At 47.7% G+C, this 23,207-nt stretch overlaps 1 protein-coding gene and 1 pseudogene across 1 annotated transcript in view; one reads left to right on the top strand and one right to left on the bottom strand.

The window, feature by feature from the left end:
- CACNA2D4 (calcium voltage-gated channel auxiliary subunit alpha2delta 4) overlaps positions 1–23,207 on the bottom strand; it is a 121,702-nt gene that overhangs the window by 1,622 nt on the left and 96,873 nt on the right. The window contains exons 29-39 of the mRNA XM_088166047.1: positions 22,380–22,441; positions 21,258–21,272; positions 18,819–18,863; positions 17,830–17,892; positions 12,499–12,569; positions 11,581–11,656; positions 9,768–9,820; positions 8,747–8,802; positions 7,390–7,410; positions 2,317–2,434; positions 54–166 (exon numbers count right to left, since the gene is read on the bottom strand). Coding sequence (XP_088022173.1) covers positions 54–166; positions 2,317–2,434; positions 7,390–7,410; positions 8,747–8,802; positions 9,768–9,820; positions 11,581–11,656; positions 12,499–12,569; positions 17,830–17,892; positions 18,819–18,863; positions 21,258–21,272; positions 22,380–22,441 — 693 coding nt within the window. The remainder of the gene's footprint in view (positions 1–53; positions 167–2,316; positions 2,435–7,389; positions 7,411–8,746; positions 8,803–9,767; positions 9,821–11,580; positions 11,657–12,498; positions 12,570–17,829; positions 17,893–18,818; positions 18,864–21,257; positions 21,273–22,379; positions 22,442–23,207) is intronic.
- Positions 5,547–6,948, top strand: LOC148223512 (uncharacterized; annotated as a pseudogene).

Here is a 23,207-nt window from a genome sequence, read left to right as displayed (position 1 = left end):
GGAGATGACAAGGCCTGTGGAGCCCTGCATCCCTGCTGTGCATGGAAGGATATATTTGACCTCTTTTGCATCCATTGGGACGGGTGGGAAGACACTGCAATCGCAGACAGTGTCCGTGACGAGGAGCAGGAGGTTACTGCTGATGATCTGCTGTGCCACAAACATCCTGCAAGGGAACAGCAGGTGAGAAAATGCATAACTCTCCAGCCCAGAGCAGCTGCCCTGGCATTGCCTGAACCACAGCAAAGAAATGGAAAGAAAACAGAAATCATTGGAAACAGGGTGCCAGCAGAAAGCAGGAGAGACCAGTGAGCAGGAGTACACAGGGAGAAGTGCCATAGGCACTCCTCTTTGGCCTCCTTTTTGGCTCTGAACTGGCTCAAATCTACAACTCCATGCTAGGCACAAAAGTCAAAACTAACCCAAGAACCCAGCTAACCAGCCAAACCAAACAGAAGCCCTTCCCAGATGGGGCAGCATGTCAGAGCAGATGACACCTGAGCAAAGCCTGGCTTCACCCAGAGGTATGTCAGTGTCTGTTTAATGTATATTTATGTGTGCTTGTACAATGCAAGGGTGTCTGCATTCTGTTGTTCTGGTAGGAACAGAGCTGTGCTAAATTTCAGCTTACTGGAGAGAGAAATAGAGGAACCCAGTAACACTGTGGCTACACTGGTGTGATGGGACTGACCAACTGGTGTTTGGCAGGGAGCCAGCATGTCCTGGAGGCACTGGGCACAGGGAAGGAACAGGGACATCAGGCCCAGTGTGCCTGCACTGGTGGCAGGGCTGCAAGGCTGCAACTGGTGCATGGCTCAGTGACTCCCAAGTCACTTACTTGGCCAGTGCAGTGGGCACATCCCCAGAAGCCTGTACTTCTATTCCAGAAGAGAATCCCTCAAGAGAGGGCTTCTGGAATAGAAGTACAGGCTTGTGGGAATGTGCCCACTGCAGTGGCCGAGCTGACTGTGCTGGAGGAGTGCCCAGTGTCCCTGGTTATTCACCACCTGGCCTTGCTGCCTTCCAGCCTCTGGGGATTTCTGTGTCCCTTTTTAAAGGTGATGAATGCCACGCACACAGCAGCTGACCATTCATTAGTGCTCCTTGACTAATGACTGCCTTGGGAGCTTTGACAAGCAGCCTTCAACCCATGCACAGGTTCAGTCACCAGCACAGAGATGCCCCATGCATCAGTCAATGTTTTTGCCCAGCATGGAGCACCCAGCCTACCCCTGCTCCACAGGAGCTTGTGGAATGTGATCAGGAATGCCTCCATGCCCTGGCTAATGCTAATGCTCCACGGAGCCTGTGGTGGGCGTGTCTCTCCCAAATATCTGGATAAAAGATGCACAAGATGCACCTGGGAGCCAGAGGCTGTAACTACAAATGAGCCAAGCAGGGCACAGCACCTGCTGCTCCAGCACTGGTGAGGTGCTGCCTCCAGCAGGGAAGAGGCAGTCCCAAGCTTTGTTTGTGGCAGAGATCTGCCAGCCAAAGAGGTCACTCAGTTCCTCTGGATGTGCCCAGAGCTTAATGCAATACCTTGTTGCCATCAAATCTGCAGTCTCTTCTGAAACAATATTTGGCAAGGCTCTGGTTTTCCTAGAGCTGTTTTTCTAACCTTTAAGTCTTTCCTGCAGTTGATCCAATACTGAAGACTAGGTAGGATTTTTTTTTTTTTTTAGGAGCAATTCCAGTCAGATCTCATGTTAGGAAAAGCTGAATCAGTGGAAATTCATCTTTTTGTCACCTTTCGACATGTGATTGCTGATGGCACTGTGCAACCATTGAAAATATCCTCTTTTCACAATGACTTTCCTGTTACTTTTGACTGTCCATTCACTTGCAATGAAAATGGGCAGTAAAAAAGTGGACCCTTGTTTTTAGTTTTTTCAGTCTAACACTTTTCCCCCTATCCCTGGTTTTTTGTTTGTTTGTTTGTTTGTTTTTGAAATACAGAAAAGGAGGGAAATGAAGAAAAAAGGGAAAACTTTCTAAGAAAGCTTTTGCCAGAAACATGAATGAACAGAAAAAGTTCCTTTCTGAAATCTGTGGAATGGAAAGATACATATTTAAATGCTGTTCTCTTTGTTCTCCAGCCACCTCTGCTTATTAACAGATGGGTTTTTTTCTGATTAAGAATCAGTACCCTGGTCTCTTCACCTCTCTGTGTCCAGCACGGCTCCGTGGCCAGAGCTGTGGATGTTGTGGTGGCCGTGCCATGGGCACAGTGGCTTGTGACCCTTCTCCTGTTGCTGCCATGCCCAGCAGCCCTCAGGCAAGGCCCCCAGCTGCAAGGGGAGCTGCAGCTCTTACTTTTGGCAGTCTCCACAGTTGATGAGCCCGTTGGTCTCCTTGATGGCCGGCTCGTACACGAACACGGGGTACTCGGTGTCGCAGGGCTGCAGCGTGTCGTGCTTCTTGTGCCTGTGAGCTGCCAGGGGACGAGACAAGGACACCCGTGAGTGGCACAGGGGAGCTGGAAACGTTCCAGATTTGCTGATGGACTTTGGAGGAGCAGCTACCCTCCAGCAGTGGCCGGGAGCAGGTGCCCACCGAGAACAGAGGGAAGGAGATGCTGCAGAAAGCAGCCAGGCAGTGATCCCCGCTCCCACTAGGTGGTGTGGGAAAACCAGCCAATGTAAGAAACGCCTCCAGTATCGCCACTCGCCTTCTGCAGCAAGCCTGGACTCACCGAGGGGCCGCAGTGGCCACAGCAGCCCAGGGACACCCCTAGCCAGGCAGGCAGGGACATTGGGCACAGGAACTCCTGTGTTCAAAGGAGCTACTGAACGAGCCGTGTCGACGAAATCCCTCCTGCCTAAGCCAGCCCTGGTTCACGCAGTTTTTAAACACTAAAACATGTGCCTGGGCTGGTCCTCTGTGCCTGTGCCAAGGGCTCTGCCCCTGCAGGAACCCAGAGTGTCTGTGGTGGGGCTCTCATCACCTGCTGATCCCTCCTGAGCCCTGACATTTCGGAGTGAGCCCACAGCAGGAAATTGGAAGGGCTCAATATGTGTCATGTCAAGACGAAACCACCACAGCAAACAGATCTGGCCTGAGACCACAGGGAAACAGATGACAGCTCTTGAGAACCAGGAGAGACCCAGCTAATGAACAGCACTGGCTCCTGGATGGAGCAGCTGCTCCATCACTCATCAGTCACACTCTGTGGGACTCCCAAACTAATTTGGGGATGAGGGAGAGCTGAACCACCTCACTAAGCCTCCCTCAAGAAGCAAGAGCATTCTTTCTAGGAGTTCAGCAAAATCCGTCTTGCCTGGAACTACTGCCTTGGGCCGTTCTGGCAATTATTTTCTGCAGTTGGAGGTAGCAAAGCCAGCTCCTGCCTCTGTAGGACACACAGGGGACTGCTGCTGATGGAAAAGTGAAGCTTTGTTGCTAGGGCAGAGGTGGCTGCGGCTCAGCCAGCAGCAAGTACCAGAAATGGTTTCTACATCAGCTTTGGATCTGAGCACAAAAGCCTCACTTTGCAGCCCCCCACCCACACAGCAGCTACAGGCAGTGCTCTTGGGGGGACCAGCAGGGAAGAGGGTCCTCCTCACCTGGAGGATGTCCAGTTTACCCCTTGCAGCAGAAGTGCTGAAGATTTTTAGAAAAATGCAGCAACCTGGGTTTTAATCAGCAAAAGTATGGTGAGCAGGCATCAGAAGGGCATCAATGATTGGATAGGTGATTTGCATCACTGTAAAACCCTCACTGCTGAGAGCAATGGTCTCCTCTCCCCCAGCAGGCACTGCCAGAGCAGGCAGAAAGCAGCAGGCACCTCCCCGCAGAGCTTGCTGTCTAGACAATGTGGATTACACGAGAGAGAGAAAAACGGCATGATTTTCTCTGATTTTTCTCTCCACCATGGCAATCCAGCAACACAAGACATCCATTAAGAGCCAGGAACTGCAGCCCAATCTTGCCTCTAATGCCTTGCCCAGGTGACTATGATGGGCACTCAAACCCCTTCCTGCAGTGCAGAGCCTCTGGTAATTGTACTTTGTGCTTTGATTCAGAAGTTTCAAAAACCAGCACTCAGGAGGCAGCCCCCTGCTTTAAACCCTCCCAGACTATGGGACCCACCTTTTGATGTCGTGGTGAGGTTCATTTTGCACAGATTCAAAAGCACCCAGAGCCTGACTGCAGCACAATGCCTCGTTCTGTATTCACCCTGGATTCACACTGAATTAATCACCCGAACTTGTCATTCCAGGGGCCGGCAGCACCTCTGTCACCAGCCAGGAGCTGTCTGGCTGTGCTCTGCCACCATTTGCTGTCCCTCTGTGCAAACCCCATGCTGCAGAGGCAGGGAAAAGCCTCTCCCATTTCTGCTGATGGAGAATGCCTCTGATTAGGACCCATCACAGGGACTGACAACCCTGAGGAGATCTGGGGTGAGCAGAAGATGACCCTGTTTCTGAGGTGAATTTCTGACACTTCTGATGGGGCATGCAGAATATCCCCATTTATGCTGTAAGGAGAGAAGCTGCAAACACTTTCTGGCTCTGAGCAGCTGCAGGGCTGTAAGTATATTCTGGCCAGGAAAATCCCCAAACTAAGAATAAAGGAGTGTGAGAAACAGAGCAGCATTTCTTTCAGCCTTAATTCACTGTACTGGGGGCTGGGAAAGCAGCTCCAAACCCTGGAACAGGTGGCCAGGCTATCACAGCCTGTACCAGGGATAGCCCTTCTCAGGGACATGCTTGTGGTAAGACCACACATTGGTCCCTCAGCCACAAACCATCACAGTCCCGTTGAGCTGGCCCTGGATTTACAGCACTGCCACTGCAGCACAGCTGTTGGCAATGGACTGAGCAGTTCTTGCTCAGAAGAATCGCTGTGATGACCACAAAGGTGACCTCGTAAAGTTGGGGGCAAACTGCTTGCAAGAATTTAACATATGGCTCATGCCATGAGTGGCAAAGAGCCCTGACATACCAGGACCTCATTTTCCCCCTGTCCCTGGTAAAGGATGACATCCTTTACTAGCTCCTGTTATAATATCATATCCTTTACAAGCTTCCTGTTGTAACATCATCAAAGCAGATGGAGTTCAAGAAATATAAAATACAGTGGTGTGAAGGACAGGCTGCAAGGAGGGGTGAATGAGACCATCAGCTTGGAAAATGCAGAATTGAAGTTGATGAGGCCTCTCAACCTCAGCCACTGCTGGATGAGGGGTGTCATGGTGGGCTTGGAGATCCAGGCCCCACAAGGGAAAAGTCAATTGAAGAGACTGCATGAACTATACCCAGGATAAACGTGGCCAGCACCAAGGTGTATTTTTAAACTGGCAGAAGTGGCCTGTACAGACCTTAAAGTGGTTTTTTTTCCTTGTTTCTTTTTTTTTTTTTTTTTTTTTTTTTTTTTTTTTTTTTTTTTTTTTTTTTTTTTTGGCTGAATAAAAAAGAAGCTGCTTGAAAATCTAACTCCTGCACAGAGACAGGACCTATGACAGAGATTATATTTAAGCCTACTGCCACTTAATTTGCTGGGAAGCAATGCAGCTGCAGCAGTATTGAGAGGTTCAGAGAAGCATGTACATCATCAGCAAAAGGCTCAGGCTGAGCTCCTGCATGCACATGCTGGACATCAAAATGTTATCAGTGCCCTGAGAGTCTGCTGGTCAGGGATTAGTAAACAGCCAGAGGAGCTGATAACAAATTGCAAACTTTATAGCAAAGAGTGAGTTAATTCCAGGCTGTCGTTGCTACCATCTGCACTTCCAGAAAGACTTTGTCAGACATTTGGCAACCAATCCTTCTGAGCAGAAAAGGCAGTTGCTGTGCCTCATTATGAACTATAGAGTCCAGATTGTGAACTCTTTCCCACCAGCATAAATCGTGCACTCAAATCAGAGGATTTCCTCTGGGACACATGACAAAATCTGCCACTTAGTTACCTATATAAAACATAGAATTTAACCAACTATCTTGTAAAATACCTTCTGTGTACATTACCATGCAGTAAAAAAAAGAAGCTTTTATGATCTACAGAATTGTAGAAATAGTTCTTTCTAGGCTGCATGCCTTGCTGGAAATATTTTTGGCTTAATTAAAAGCTTTCAAACCTGTGCTGATGTCCATAAAAGCAGAAGCCCTTATAAACACAGAGAGAAACTGAGATGCTGAGAGCAGAGAAAAAATCTGTGGCAGCAAACATGTCTTCTCACCACCTCTGAAAAGCAGATTTGTATGATGAGTGCAGTCTGAATACATCACGCCCATATTCCAACAGCAAGTCTCACCTTCCCAGAAAACAAGAGAACTTGGGAAGCAGAAATAGGTTCAGTGCTGCAGAGCCAGAGGTACACAGCCAGGCAAGGGAGAGCATTAGATCCCTGATCATTAATTCCTCTGCACATAACCCGGAAAAAATGCGTGTGCTCAATTTCTCTCTCACAAAATGTCTCCTTCGCTTCATATTTTTCGCATACACCAGCCTTGGCGTGCAGTCAAGAAAATGTTAACGTCTCTGGCAAAAATCTACAGCCCCTTCTTAACAACATGTGCAATCCATTTCTTCCAGCCCCAATAGTATTCTTCCACCCTGCTACTCCCCCACACACATGGACACTCATTTTTTTCATCTGCAGACACCCTCTCTTGCTCTTCCTCTTCTCCATCCAGTAAGACATTCCAACAGTTTCTATTTCTCCATCTCTGTCTCACACATACGTCTTGCTGGGCAGAGAGCAAATTGGCAAACACAAGCTAGATATGGAAGGAGGGAGATACAAACACAGCCACAGTCTGGACTCTGTCTTGGAGGAATTTCTAACTACTCTGTAGGAGTGGATTTATGAGCTACAGCATATACTTATCAGTTGAACCGCTTGAAAGTCCTCCTGCATTATCCCAGAGCTGGGCTGGGATTTATCAGAAGGAGCTAAGCCATGGTGTGTGGAAAAGAAGACTTAAGTTACTTCTTAATAACTGAAGTCTACAAGACCCGTGTCATTTCTCCTGCAAGAAGGCACGGGTTAGTCTTTGGTTGGGGAATAACAGCTGAAAAAGAATGTGCCAGCTGGGAACCACGGTGAAGGACATGCCATGGATCATGGGCCACAGGCCCAGCCAGGCCATAGCAATGAGTGATGCTGCTGTCTGTGGCTGCAGCTCCTCAGGAGGCTCGTGTGTTCCTTCTTTTATCAACTTCTCAGTGACAGACCCTCAATCACCAGCTCAGCCAGCTAAATGAGCAATAGCATCTCTTCTTTGCAGACCAGGGAAACAGAGCCAGGCTCTGCCTTGGCCCTGTCACACCTTTCTACAAGTCCCCCACTGTACAAAAGGTGGAAAAAAGTCTTTCCTAGCCTAGGAATTTCTAGTGAATTCTACTTTTTTTTTTTTTTTTTAACTCTTAGGTGGTTCTACTTACAGTGATGGAAGACAGCCTTGGCTGGAGAAGTCCCATGACACACAGACACACAGTGATGATGGAGACACGTGACAGTTCCACAGGATGGCAGTGACATGGAGACATGAATTTGCACACAGCAGTCATGGAGGTGAGGTGATGTGGGAAAGAGATGAAGGCAGCACAAAAAGAAATGGTGATGAGCAGGACAGCAGTGACATCGACCCCTCCCTTTTTGCTTTCCTCATGCACAGACTAAATCAGACAGCAGCCACAGAATATCCACAGCAGGAACTCCATTCCCCTGAATGAGCAGTCTGTCCTGAACTGCCATGAGTACTGCACCTGCTCATCTGACTCTTCCTCACCAATTTCTGCATGAGTCCACTCCTGTTATCCTGCTTAGGGGACAGCTGCAGCTTCTACTGCCATCTCTTTGGAGGTGGAGAGTGGGACCTAAACAGCATCCATAGAACTCATTCTCTAGAGGGGAATTTCACTTTCAAGAAATGACTGTTTCCTCATTATGCCAGGAGAGTTCAGTGCAGAAGACCCAGCCCCACAGCCAGCATGGAAAGTACCACTGCCTCCACTAAAGGCACCGCTAGTGATCAGTCATTAGCAAGACTAATTAGAGCCCCTGCTTGGCTGCACAGAGCACACCTCCCCTTCATTTCTGAGTGTCCTCAGGGCCATTAACATCCCCCATGCTTGCTGGGGCTGGGATGGGACTGCAGAGATTCCTGGGGTGTTTTCAGCAGGCAGCACTTCAGCTGCAGGACAGGTCTGGATTTCAAGCCACACACGCCCCTCTGCTGAACTCAAATGCTATGCAATACTATGTGCCATCATCTTCTCTCTTTCAGAGCAGGCCCTGTGGGTAAGTGAAGACCCTCTGTGTGTTACTGAACTCTAAGGTTTCTGTCTGGCTTCCTGGGACCTCTGCTAGACTCTGGAGAGACTGCTGCTCCACCCCTGCTCTGTTCTGTCCTGTCCTGCACAGACTGGAAGGGAGGCTTTCCAACAGAAGTTCTTTGCAACTGATGGCCTCTCTCATCCCACTGCACATAGGGTAGGGATCCTCAGCAAAAGGTGTCGTCCCTCTCCTCAGCAAATTACCCTGAGGGAAGCAAGCAGTGTGCTCCAAGCAGCACACACCTCACCCTGACCACCCTGGTGCTGTGGCAGCCTGGGATGGAGTGGAAATGGGGGGCAGATGGTGGGGTCTGGAAGCTGGATTCCAGTGTCCATGCAGGAGGGGGTGTAGGGCAGAGGGCAGGCTCCTTGCACAAGGCCAGGCTTCCCCATACAGTTTCTTCTATCACCAGTGGCTGCAACACTCACGTGCTATGGGATGGCTGGACTCTTGTGTACTCACCATCTGCCAAGTTGTCTGAGTGCCAGAAGCTACTCATGTTAAACTCCAAAAGGAAGCTGTCAAAAGAGCAAGAACAGAGGATGCTTTTTCAGCAGCCTGGAAGGATGCAGGTGTCAATGAGATGGCCCTGTTGCCCAGTGAGTATCAGTTCTAAAATGTTTACTACAAATTTCTGGCAGTGCAAGCCTGATTTTTTTAAATTTTAATTTTTTTTCCCTCTCTACATGCTAGAATGTAGCTCTGTATCGTGAGATCTGTGCTGTAGGAGATCTGAATGGGCTTTTTCTTGAAGTATATCCTCTGCAAGGGACTCACCAGTGAAGGAAGGAACAAGGATGGCAGCCCCTGAGGCTGGGAGGGGATTCAGCCACTGTAGGACCCCCCTGGGGAGCAGGCATGATGGCCATCAGAAGCCCACACTCTGGCTGCTTGGAGGTAACTACATGGAATTATTCTGTACCAACAGGCTAAAGCCCTCAGAGCTGGACCTTTACCACATCTCCCCTTTTGCACACCCAGCAAGCAGAGCAGCAGCACTTCCATCCTCATTTGAGCTTGAACTCTGATTCACCCCAGAAGCCTGAGGTGAACCCAAACCCAGAGGAGAGCATCCCCTCTCTCCCTCCTTGCCTGGCACTCAGACCTGAGCTGCTTGGCTTGCTGCCTTCAGCCTTCCCCCCCTGTGAGAGGAAGATGTGCATTTGCTCCTCACGGGCAAACAAGACAGGCAAGAGGACTCGGCACCAAGGATCTGCACAGAGCCCCAGGAGACACAAGTCCTATTTCTGACTCAGGCACTTTGTACTGAGTGACTTCAGGTAAATCCCAGACCTGCTGTGGGCCTCTGCCTCTCAAAATGGCAATAGTAATAGCTTTGTGTCTCCCAGGAGCACAGTGCAGAGCTGAATGTCAGGAGAAGGCTGACAGCAATGCCCTACACGGGGGCATCCACTTGCAGCTTTCCCAGCTCTTGCCCCTCCTGGCCTGAGCCTCCCAAACACCCCCATCTTTTGGTACTCACATGAGGAAATCACTTATCAGCCACTTCACTGCAGCTACAAAGGCATAAATTGGCTGGAGAACAAAAGAAGAAATGAGAAATACCATAAGGACCTGGTCAGAGAATTTGTAATTGTTATGCAGGACCCTGCATTTCAGACCAAGACTCTCCACTGATCAGAGCTCTTGAAGACAGGCTGGAAATTCAAGGTCTGGAAAATGTTCAAAATACATCAAAAGCCAGCAGAGTTGCCCTGCTACTAATAATACCTCCTCACCCCCTCCCCATCAGGGTCAGGGAGTTTATCAGGAATGTATGAAGGACTTTGAAGATGTAATTGCTTGATGATTTCTCTCCAGTGTGGACGACCTTCAGAGCTCAGAGCAGGAGAGAAACACAGTTAAATGGGACACCACCAGTTTAGGATGCTTTTGTGTTCTGAGAGCAAGTGGTGTTTCTAGGACAAGTGACAGCACTGCCCAGGATTTAGTATTATCTGCCATTGATTGATTATGCTTAACTGTGCTTTCATCCAGCTTTTCCTCAAGATGGCATGACTTCTATCATCTTCTTGCTTTTCAGCTACAAATTGGAAATTCAGCATTATCCCAGGGACAATTCATCTGCAGAGGATACTGCTGCTTCTTTTCTTCATGGTAACCACGTCTAATTTCCATCTCCCTCTCTCATAATCATGCCCATGTCCTCAAACCCATAACAGATGCAGTAGTCACAGGACTCATGATAATGTTTCTTTACTGATGACTTCTCTTCAGCCAAAATAAGTCAGCAAATAGTAAAATGTAGGCATGGTTGTCAATTTGACTGATTTTTATTTCTGTATATGGAAAACTGACTTTTCTTGATTCCTTCCTTTTCAAGGGTTTTGCTAAGAGGGGAAGATGAGAGATGGAGGCTGAATGCTCACATTTTTATTCTCTTCCCAATTCACCCCATTTTTGGCATCTTATTGTTTATGACATTTCTTTCAGTGATCAGAATTGGAGGATATAATGCAGCAAATATTTTCACTACAGTCACCATATGTTATCTAGCCAGCTTAAGTATAGCCATTGCAAACCAGACATTGTTAAAAGTGTTATGGTTAAGAATGTTGTTAAAAGGCAATACTTTGTTGAAAATTCTTTTACTGGAAAAAAATTACAATGTCATGCTGTAAGGAGTACTTCCTGCACTCCTTCCAGTATCAAAGGATCATAACAATAATGAACACATCCCTGTTTAGGGTTGTGTCAAGCAGTTTCAAGTGGCCTAAGTGTTGAATAATTACTTTGTTCTGCCTGGTTGAGGCAAGGGTAGGAAGGTGGAGGGGAATTAGAGTATGAGTTTCTATCAGCCTAAAGAGAAGTTGCATTCGGGTACTGGTAAAACCCTTCACTCTGTTAGTTTGTTCCTTGGGCTACCAGCATTCTCACTCTCTCTTCTGCTCCAAGCTCACTCATACTTCCCCAGTGATTGCCATTTTCCCCCACATGTTCTGTTCCCTGACATTGCAACTCTCCTTCTTGAGCTGAATAAAACCCTGTAAAAGCATTCCTGTTCATTTCAGCTGCTGGCTTATTCCTTGGCTTTCAGGAGAGCCTGTCATAGTCTAGCTCCTGTCCTTTCCCTGGTCCTTCCAATTCTTAGTGAGATCCTATGTGGCAATAGAGAGCCACACTGGAAACCAACATCAGTGGCCACCACTGCTTCAGGAATGTGCCTGAGGTGAGTTTGGACAGTCTCATCACCTGAAAGTCTTTTGGGGAATGTTGGAGATGCCCTGCAGGAGGAAGCCCAGCCCAGGGAGAGCTGCATGGTGACAGATACGTACGCTGAGCAGGGGCTGGGCGCCGCTGTGGTGGTGGTAGGGCACCTTGCACATTGCCTGGTAATCATACATGGTCACTCTGCAAGCAAAACACAACAAGCAAGCAGTCAAAAGCAAGCAATGCAGCCACCCACGGGACAGACACGTCAGCTTTTTCTCAAAAATGTCATGTATGAACTGTTTCCTGGATTCACTAAAGCAGTGACCTGCTTACACATGTCTTTGCTGTTTGGGCAGTGCTGAATCTTGCAGAGCAAGAAATACAGGCTCTGGATTAATGTAACTGGGTCAGTACAGGAGGAAATATGTCCCTAATTTCAGACAGTGAGTAAAGCAGGCTATGAAGCAGAGGAATTATAATTGTAACTAACTTAGGTCCCCCTAGTTCCTGTTTTCAAGCCACTGAAACTCTGAACTCTCTTTTGACATCAGCTGGGGGAGTGGAGTGAAATGAACAGAAGTATTTTTAAGAGAGAGAGAAATGTAGTCAGCCAGCTGCAATGCTGCATCTGTGAGGCTCTCAGGCAACCACTCCCCAAAAAGGCTTTCCAAGTGGCAGGAGGAACTGAGGCACTTCTGTCCCTAAAATGCCAAGAAGTGTTCCCCCATATCTTGTCCTGGAAAAGAGAGAGAAGCAGCTGCTCTCTGGCCACACAGAAATTGGAAGTTTCTGTCTCTCTCTGTGTTTTGCAGCAGGTGGAAGAACAAGAGATGAGGAGAAACAGTGTGTGTGCTGATGATGGCTGAGCAGTCAGCAGAGGGGGCAGGTAGCTAAAGGAGCTCTTGTGTCTGAATAAGAGAGTCACATGCATCATCAGCATGAGCATTTTCCTTGCTCAAGTGCTTCTTAGAAGGACCAACATGCTCTGACCCACACAGCAGTGAAGAACAAGAAGTACAGTGTGGAGATCCCCCACTTACCGCCTGAACATGCCCATGTTTAGCAGCTGGGTCATCACTGAGCCATCCACTGCACCAAAAAATTTTCCAGTCTGCAAGCACAAAAAGGGAAAAACAGAATAAACTGTAAATTTTCCAAATGCCTGATGGCTCCAGCTGATCTAGTTTGTCTAGAGGCTTGCTGTACACAAGGAGGGTTTTTATAAGGAGGCAATGCTGAGCTTTGTCCTTTGGCTGGCTGGAAAGCTTGAGGGAGGACTTCCCCCATCACCAGCTGGGCATCCTGCACCATTCCTACCACGCTTGAAAGTGATTTAGCCCACATAAGTCCCTGCAGCTTGTGTCAGAAAAAGGCAGACTCTCAAGCTGCAGAGACCCAAGCATGCTGAATCACTGGAAGCCTGGACTCTCCCATGGGTTGCTGGGAATCCATATTTTCTGGATCTGAATACCTGAGTCTTCCATTTGAGCCTCTCTGCTACCCATGGCCACATTGTTTTTGGAAGCCTCTGCTCTCCTGCTGTCCTAGATGAACTGACCCACCATGCACAAGTGTGATGTACAGATTTATTTAGGTGGCAAATGCAATATTACAACTCACTGCTATGTGAGTTCTGAGCAGGCAGTAACCCAAACAACAAAACACAAAATCATCCATCCCTGTAGCTTAGGTGCACTGGCATAGCTAGAACTAAGTTGCATTTGGGGGAACAACAACCCCCTAATCCTGCTTGCAGGCCCGAACTAAAGGTGGAGCTTGTAGCCCTCTGGTCCCATGGATGCCTTGGAGTCAATAACCTCAAATATGGACCCAATCTCAAATCTGGTAGCTGCTGCTGCAAAGATTTCCTCAAATAAACAATTCTGGCCTTCCTGCTTACTAAACTATGACAAATCTATTGCAAAATTGCTTCAAACCTGTCAAGTCCACCCCTTTGTTCACAGGCAAGTAAATGAAATGTTTGTATATAATGAAAGTGCGGATATGAGCTGTCCTCTGTCTGTTTCCCTGGCTCATGGGTCCTGACAGAGTAAATAGTTCCCATGTTTTATGGAAGCATTCACACAGTCTGGGGTGTTTTGCTTTTCCACTGATAGGCTAGCAGTCATTTAGCATGTATTAGCAGATGACAGATGACTTCATTTATTTGAGTGGGACATTCCACAGAAAAAGCCCAAACCCTTAGGCAGATTTACCTAAGATCACATGGTAATCATCTAACAGTAGTGTTACATGGTTATGAGCCTCTTCCCAAAAGGCTTTAGAAGTCATTTCACTGTATAAATTGATACATAACATCAACTCCCCTTCGAGCATTTAGGCTGTAATCGTCTCAGACAGTCCAATGTGCCTGAGCAAGCACTAACTTTTTTTCACCTCCCTCGCTCTTTCAATCTGATTAGGGTGGTGAAGAGGCCAGCTGCTTCCATTTAATACCAGTCTGCAGACCCAGCAGTGAGATTTAACACAGTGCAAGCTGCAGACAGTGGGGCAAGGAGAGGGGGTCACTGCAAGACTGTAAATGAGGCTCATCCTGTCAAGAGATGCTGATGTATGGCCAAATTTCTCCTTTTTGTATTTGTATAAGAATGAGGAACTATTAGTGCAAGTAAGAGTATGGCCTAGGGAGTGTGTTCAGAAAAGCATCAGCAAACTGGCCTCCAACACCAAACCAGACATTCAGAGCTTGCTGCTGTTTTAGGTACCCTGTGCAGGCAGTAACACAGAAAAGCATCACTTGGCAGAAACCAAAGTGATCCTGTACTAGAGAAACATTTTGTAAAGCAGCTCTCATTACATCCTGCTTCCTCCAGTGACTGCTGCTGTCCTAGGCATCCCTCTGCTGTGTTTCCCCTAACTCCCATCTCTGGGCAAGTTTCCACAGGCCCTTGCCATTTCAGAGGTTGACAGCACGAAGCATTGCTCTGACATCCCGTGTGACACACACAGTGTCACTCCCCCCTGCAGCTGAGTGTACAGGCACATGTGCAGGCTGTGCACAGGAAAGACATGCAGCTCAGAGAACACATATGACTCAAAAGCTACATCACTGCTCACATGCATCATGCTTTGCTGGCTTATTGAGCAATTTACACTTTTTGTACGCTAAGGAGCTGTAGACAAACAGGATCTGCCAAATTGCTCAGGCTTTGGGCAGGCAGGCAGGCTCCTTGTTGTGTGGCTCAGAGCCAGCCCTTGCTTCTCCACAAGTCCTGAGCTATGGTGGCATCTTGACCTTTTAGCTGCCTCCCTGCACCCTGCTCCTGGAGTACCTGGGCAGAGCTTGCAGACATCCTCTGCAAAATGCCTCAGCCAGAAGGCAGCAATCCTAGAAAAAGAGGTTTAGTGAGTGAGGGAACATCTGGATGCAGCAGGTGGAGGGAGCTCAAGACCTGGGATCCACAGCTGTGCCTATGACTGGCAGTGAGAGGCAGCTAAAAATGCAGGGATGGCTGTGGGGGCACAGCTGCAACCATGGCAGAAAACACAGAGCAGCCCTCTCTGCAGCACAGCCCGACCTTGCCACTTATTTTTCCTTCCTCCCAGAGCACCTGGTCCTCACTCACGCCTTTCTCCTGGCTCTGTGTTTTAACTCTTTGCTTCCTCTGGGATGAGACTGGATGGGGAGATTAGCTCGAATTAAGAGATTACCCGTTCTTCCCCAAGTAATCCTGCAGAGAGCTTCCAACTTGTCACTCATTAAAATCCCGAGTCCCTTTTCCATGGTGGTTTCCAACTTCCAGTAAGCTTCCTGCTGCCTTCATACAGAGGTTATTAGAGCCAATCCCTCACCTTGATCCCCCGTTCCAAGGGCAGAGGAGAGCAGAGTCTGTCCTCACCCCATTCCTGTGGGAAGCGACTCTGATTTCCAGTGTCACCCAGGGAAGGAGGTGCAGGCAGCAGGCAGCTCTGGCAGGCAGAAAAGCCAAAATATCCACAAAAATCCAGGTACAGGATTTTTTTTGCATTATGTAAAAGGATGCCTTGATGGAAGACTACAGGATGGGGCAGGCAAGGCCACAAAGCAGCAAATGATCCCATGCAGCAACATGCAGGTGGCAAAGCTAGGAAACTCAGGGCATTGGTTTAGTGTTGCTGTCTTGAATTCCCTGTAGGGTTTAACAGTGTGGAGACTCATGGTGCCACCAGGAAATAAAAACAGTAACTGTAAGAGAATAAAGAAATCAGAAAAAAACCCCAGTGGTGAACTCTCTGAGGTGAGGGAAGGTAAAAGCTGGAGGAGGACAGCTCTGGTGCTTGCCAAAATGCCTGATCTTGGAGGCATGTGGATAATGTTTATAATTTACCCAAATCTACTACAATTCCATGCTTCTGCTAGTCAAATCTTTCAGATATGAGCTTTGGAAAAACCCATTTTCCATAAGATTCAGGGAAACGTACAGAGGCAGAACCCAGGAGGGCAGTGCTGAGGACACACAGGTGACATGGCAGCTAAAAGGCACAGTTGTCTCCACTGATGGACACACCTCACAGGACTCAGGAAAGCATCTCTGAAAATGCCATGGGGGTCAGAGGAGAAAACTGCAATTCCTAAGACCACCAGTCCACCCCAAACACTCAGTAGGACCTGGCCTCCCAGAGTAGGGAGCCAATGTAACTTTCACAGCATTTCCCTCCCTTATTTTCCAAGTTCTATTTGCTTTTTTGTTTTTTGACACACCATGTCATTGAAGGGACACTTCTACTGGGCAATTCAGTGTGCTGGGTAGGGCACTTTTCACTTTCCTACAGAGAAGAGGTTGGTTATCCCTTGCAATGAGCTCCCCTTGGTATCTGTCTGTATCCCCCCCAGTGCCTCTGTGTTGGTGATTGGTTTTGCTCTGTGACTCTCAAGAGTCTCATCTCAGCCTCTCTGAACTCACTGCCTGTAGAATGCAGGGTCTCATCTTTTTTGATGTTTTTTTCCAGCCCATTCTGAATATGCTAACCAGCCCAAATCCAGATGGGAAACCGTGGGACTCATACAGATGTTTTCCATCTAAATAACCATCTAAAAATTCTTCTTTCTCTTCTGTCCCAGATACTTTGAGGTCCATGTCACTACTTCATGCTTCACTATTTCACCAGCTTCTTGTAAGGGACCCTGTTCAAGGCTGAAGAGCACTGAAATTCAACAGGTTATCTAGTCTCCCTTATCTCCTGATTTTGTCACACTTTCAAAGAACTATAGCTGATAAGTTTTCTTCCCTCTGGAAGCTGTGCTGCTTGTGCCAATCACATCCACCAGGAGTTCTGTTACCTTAATTTCCATCCAATGTCACATCTTGAAGAAAGTAATTTATGGGATTGGATCTACTGCCTTTTGGAAATACCCAAACTGCATTCTTTGACTCCAGTACAATGGCAATTTTAATGAAACTCCACAATTCTGCCAGCAACAAAACCTCTTCATTTCCCATTTCTTCTCTAAGCCCACTCTTACTATTGACTTATTGCTTTGCAGTTTATGAGACTGTTCCCACATAGCACTTTCTGATGTCCAGAACTAAGGGATTTAATTATTTCGAAAGAAGTAGCTCTGTGGTGAATTTATCAGAGAATAGAAAAGTGCAACTCAACTTTGCAGTGACTGGTAGTGCTGACTTGACCCAGCTGCACAGGATGTCACATCCAACTTGCACCCCTTCAACTCCCTAGAAATGGCTGTGGAACCACACACCTTATTTTCATTTCTATTCTGAGCCTTTTCCCTTGCTCCTTTCACCTCTGCAAGTCTAGTAAGTTCTCCAATTCTTTATGTGTGTTCCTATTTCCAATTTGCTAAATTATTTTATCTCTGTTTTTTGCCTTTAGCATTTTGCTCTTACCATCCCCTCAGTTTCCTTTCCTGAAGAACACCTGCTTTGACTTCAGAGACACTCTAAAGTGCTGCTCCCTTCCCTTCCCTTCCCTTCCCTTCCCTTCCCTTCCCTTCCCTTCCCTTCCCTTCCCTTCCCTTCCCTTCCCTTCCCTTCCCTTCCCTTCCCTTCCCTTCCCTTCCCTTCCCTTCCCTTCCCTTCCCTTCCCTTCCCTTCCCTTCCCTTCCCTTCCCTTCCCTTCCCTCTCAGATAATCTTTCAATAGCATCTGTGCCAAGGGAATGGAGTCTAATTTCCTTTATTCTGATCAAAAGATATTTTGACTAGTTCCTTCCTAATCACTGCAAACTCCTTCCTCACCCAGGATGTGCTGTCACTCTGCTGGGAGCCTTCCCCCTCACTGTGCAGTTGAATTTAATTACACCATAGCCACCCTTATTACACAATTCAACTTCATTTGTTTTAACCAGCTCTGGTGGGTTATTCAGGAGCAAGCAAACCCCACTCTCCTCCTTCTCTTATCCTCTCTTACCTCTTCAGGTATTTTGGAAACAAGTATAAAGCCGTTGTTGTCAATGAGGAAGCAGTTCAGAATCTGCAGAGATGAAGAGAAGCAATATTAAAGATGGCTTTTTCCCTGTTTGTGTTCAGGATGGAGCAGTGTCTCTTTGTGATGATGGCAACAGCCTCAGCATTTCCATGCCAAGCCCCACAGCTCAGCTACCATGAGTTTTACACAATTTTCCCTCTCTGTCTCCTTTTTGAGGTATTGAGTTCATGAACTGTGACAGAGATTGTCTGTGGCCAGGGCTGGAGACTCTGTGCAGGTTTAGCAAGCTGTGAGCCACAGTTAAGGCAAGGCATCCTTCGGGAGAAGACAGGATATTTGGAGTGCTCTTCTCTTTAATAATATGGCATCTAATGCTTTCCATCTTCAGATTTCAGAGTCTTATAACCACTCATGAAATAACCCTCTCCCCACCATTGAGTAGCAGTGCTGATCTTATTTTTATTTTGCAAAGCAGGAAATGGAGGCACAGAGCTTAGTTGAAAACCTTTAGGTCTTGCAGGGGAAAACTAGGAGGCAGAGAAAATCCTACATGAACATACAACAGAAAATCTCTGGTGATCTTATTTTTCAGGGCAGAGGAGCTCCTGTCCCACATATTCCTGATACCAAGGCTGAAGCAGTGGCACAGACACAAAGAGAGGTGTCCAGCATGCATGTCTTGCTGACAGCCACATTTTTTTTGAAGATCTGGGATGCCAGGGAGACAGATTTAAAGGAGATTTTTAAAGGGCTTTCACTGGCTGGAATCCCAATGTCTCTGCCCTGGCCCAGCTGGGGGGAAGACCTAAACTGTGGATTTGTCTTGTTAGTATGAGGTTTCTGCCCCAGCTGTTCAGTCTCTTGTGTTGACACTACAAGGCAATGCCTTTTTTGGGGAGACAGAGATGTCCACAGAGCAAGTGGTCAATCACACCCATCACAGGTACAGGGAAGAAACCAAGGCAACTTACATCATCCTGACAGCTGAGGGGACAGGCTCCATCCACACCACTGCACTGCAAAGGGAAAGCAGAGAATTAACCACAGTGTGAAGGAAACTTCACTGACCATGCAGGAGCAGCTCTGGCAGTCACTCCCCCACCACCAGAGGCTTTCACTGCTGGGATTGAGGCAGCAGCAGCTGCAGTGACCCCACAGGTCTCCCTACAAACCCCACACTCACACAGCCAGACAAGTTTTCCTTACTCGTTCAACTCCAGCTTTCCCACAGCAGGGTCTCAGACATGCAGAACCTTAAAGCAATTTATGAATGGTGCAACAACACAGAAAGAGATCAAGCTGGTGCCTCTGAGGAGGGGCCCCAAACAAAGGAAACTGGGCTTTTATACCCTCACAGTCCATGCGTGTGATTGGGGTTGTCCTGATGAGACATCTGCTCCTGCTGTGTGGACACCTGGCTGTCCCCCACTGTCCCCATGGTGCCTTTTGTTGTGCCAAGGGTCAGTGCCAGTTCACGGCCTCTTGCCTGGGGCTCCCAGAGCTCAACCTGCAGCTGCACCCGGAGCCACCTGCACTGAGTGTATCCCCCAGCACATGGCATGAGCTCATCTTACTGCCTCCCCCTTGGGACTGCTGGTTAAAGGTTTCCAGAACAGTGTCCCATACAGCTCTGCTGGCATTTCCAGCAGGACAAGCTCAACAGCACGCACAGGTACCACTCCCAGGTCAGCCACTCCAACTCCCCACCTCTATGAGCAGCATGCCCTTTCCTGAGGGCTCAGATCCAGCACCTGCCTCCCTGACACGCTCCCAGCAGGACCTGTGCACTCCAAGCAGAGGAGGCTCTTGTAAAGAAAGGGCGAAAGCAAAGGTTATTGTGCACCAGGGAGAAACCAGCATGCATTTCAGCATCTGTTAGTATCTGGACTAAAAACATAGCATGGTATTTTAGATCAGGGTTCTTCCCAGGCAGGGTTTTGTTGTTGTTCTTGCTGTTGGTTTCTTTATTCTCCAGATAGCTAATGATAAAATAGGATGTGAATGGTGCACATGTAGCCCAAGGCACCATCCATTTCTTTCATTTAGAATTTCTGTGTAGTGGACTTGACATGTGTTTCACAACATTGAACTGGGTGGGGACATGAGGGGTTAAGTGGTGAGTAACAAAGGCCTTCAGGTGCTTATTGATTTCATAATTGTTCAGAGTTTGCCATGGCTGCATGTGTCTGTCTCTTTGTGTTATTTTTTAATTCTATTTTCTCCAGTAGCAGAGGGAAGAAAGCTGACACGGTGTTGCCTTTTCTGTGCATGGAGTCCCCTTCCTCCAGAGGTTTTCTGGGGTCAGGGAAGGACACTGGCACAGCACATAGGCAGTCTGCTCTCAGCCAGCCAAGCACTATTTTCTCAAAACCCTTAGACATAAAATCCATCTCCCTTTCTGGGTGATTCTCAGAAACAAGAGGTAAATTTGCCATTCCAGACCACAACAAGACTGTAACTTTCAGTTAGAATTTGTTTCTCCCCTTGAGTTTTGCAGAACAAAACTGGTTTTCTGTCCCTCTATTCAACTTCAGAGGAGGTTTGGAGATGCCTGAGTTTGTTTCAAGTCCCACAGCTTTGCAATATCACATGTTCACACTCCGAATCCAGCTGGCTTTTTGAGACTCTAGGGATGATGGTTTTAAAAAAATCCTTTATCCACAAATGCAAGCCACAATCTCACCCCTGCCTCACCACAAAGCAGCACGAGGTTGTTTTATTTCCCTGGATGTATTCCTAGAGGTGGCCTTGTGCTCCACCCCGGCAGGTTCCTTCCTTTGGTCAGCAGAGAAACATGGTCACAACAAACCACAGTTATGGCCTTTGGGGATAACAAATACAGAGCCCAGGGTTCAAATATCAGAACAGAAACCCAGGTGAACCACAGTGGTTTTCCACAAGAAGGGCTCGTGTCTCACACATCTTCCTCAGCAATCTGAGGGCTGAGTCTCACTGCCACTGCATTTCCAGACTTGGAAAAGTTCCAGCAGTGCCTGGTGCTGGGCTGGCCATACAGCAGCAGCACCACAGCCAGGACCCTGGTTTGAGAGCACTGGCAGCTTGCAGGGAGCCCCTGAGATGGAGCAGAACTGAGCCTGTGCTCCCTGGTTGCTCTGAGACCCCATCTGCTGCTTCATGGGCACAGCTCCCTCCTCAGAGACCAGCCTACCTCACAGCATCCTCCTGCTGCTGGTCAGGTCTCTGTGACCCAGAGCACTTTGAGCTTTGCCAAAGACATTTAATTACTGTGAAGACAAACATAGCTGTGACAGGTTTGGACCCTCTCCAGTGGCTGCAGACAAGGGACAGTGCCTATAATATGATGGCACACAAATGACACAATTAGGAAGCCAAGCCTGGCTGCGAGGCACGCCAGGATGCCTCCCTGTCCCCAGCTTTTGTCTACTTACATCACTGTCATTGGGCTGGGAGACACAGCGTGGACATCCAGAGCAGCACAGCATCAGTGAGGCAGGAGAGAGAGAGAGAGAGAGAGAAAACAAAATCTGTTAGTCTTTCCTCTGTCCAACAGCACTCACATCCTGGGAAACCACAGGGAGCCTTTTTTCACACCAGCACCTACCAGGGTCACGGCTTGTGGCCACTTGGCACATGGCTTCACCTGCGTTAATAATGCCTCCCAGCTTCACTTAACACCCACTAGGGCTTGTTAGTGTGAGAACTGCCTGGGTATGGCCCTGAGCAGGGTTTTTAAAACGGAGCTCTATGTTGCTGTTTCAGGATGTGCTCATGTGCTTTGCAGAAATCTTTTTAGCTCAGATTTAGGTTTATGTGATCTCCCACCTGTGAGGATGCTCCTGCCACCACAGAGCAGCTTCCTGCCCTCCTATCTTCTCTGTCATCCTCGTCTGATGACAGTTCCCTCTCCTGACAGCAGAGAGCCACTTCTGCTGTGTGCTGCTACCATCCTGTCATGCTCACCCTTCCAGCAGACCTCCCTGAAAGCAAAGCCTGGGGAGAAAGCCCCTAGGTGGTGAGGGAAAGGTGTTTCATTTTTCTTGCTCCCCAGACCAGGGGAGTTGTTTTAATTATCCCCCTTCTTTCAGTCCAGAAGAGTATCTAATATTAGGACAACACCAAAAGCTTATCCCTGGAGCAAATAATTTTTATTTTGGCAAGCTGGTAGTGTTTTGTTATCATTAGCAAGATGATAAGAGAAGGCAGAAGATTTTTTTCTGTGTGCCCAAAATTGCAGATTTCCATGAGGTTCCTGAAAGGCTGAATGAGCACAAGCATATTTCCACAATTAAATGTGTCACATGCAGCAGAGCTAATGCCAGGCCAGAATGCTGACACTGTCACCACGGCATCTGCAGAACAGACTCATGGCTCACGCCGCATTAGTGGATTACAGAAATGTGTGACTTCAAACTAATCTACTTCATAAATCTTTTAATATGAATTCCATGAAAGCCCTCATTAAAATGCCATCGTATGTGACGTAACATAGCATTGACCTTGCTGACAAAGAGCATTAAATTGTGTCTCTGCATGATTGCTGATGCTCCTACCTGTTGCATGGCCATCCAAAACTTGCGTTGGAGCAAATCCAGCTTTATTTGCACACCCACCGCTGCAGGAAACAAAAAACGGGGAGGATCAAAAGAGGAGCATTAAAGACAGATACAAGCTGGGAAAAGAGGAGTAAGTATTTGCCCAAGGTGATGGGATGGAAATCACAATTGCAACCTTCTTCCAAGTGTGAATGGTAAGCGCTGAGTCAGACTGCCAAGAGAGTCAGAGGTTTAACAAGGGAGAGGAGAAAGGGACACTGACTGTACCGAGGTACTGAGATTTCTGTCACACTAAACACGATGAAGCTACAAACAGTTCAACAACAACAACAACAACAAATCCTCCAAAGCCCCCAAGGGTGGCACGAGCTTTTTCCTTCATCTTTTTCAGATCTGCCTGGCCAGAATGGATGTTTGTGATCGCCCCAGCCTCAACTCCTACACCATGCAGCATCAATCAGAAATAAAGTAGGCCAGTGGGGAAGGGATTAATTTGAAAACCCACCTGTCTCAAGGGGGAACCACGGAGATTTAGATTTTTCCTAAGCCACTACAAAAGCACAGAATTATGAATGCTCTTGACAGAAAGTGTCGATTATGAATAGTGATTTGTTACCTGTTCCCAGCCTAGTGCACGGTGGGCTAAGCAGAACTCTGTGTATGTGTGTTTCTTAATGAAGTGTGTCCTAATTTCCTGGCTTAATTTCCCTTCTATTCCCAGCATCCTGCTCCTGAATTAAGGCATAGTTGCAGAGGAGAAGGAATGGTGCAGGATCTCCCTGACAGGATAACCTGGCTGTCCCTGGGTAGGCTGCCTACAAGCAC

This window comes from Sturnus vulgaris, chromosome 5 (assembly GCF_052056855.1).
Source record: "Sturnus vulgaris isolate bStuVul1 chromosome 5, bStuVul1.hap1, whole genome shotgun sequence".
In the NCBI taxonomy this organism is placed as follows: Eukaryota; Metazoa; Chordata; class Aves; order Passeriformes; family Sturnidae; genus Sturnus; species Sturnus vulgaris.
This window is presented reverse-complemented; position numbering and strand designations above follow the sequence as displayed.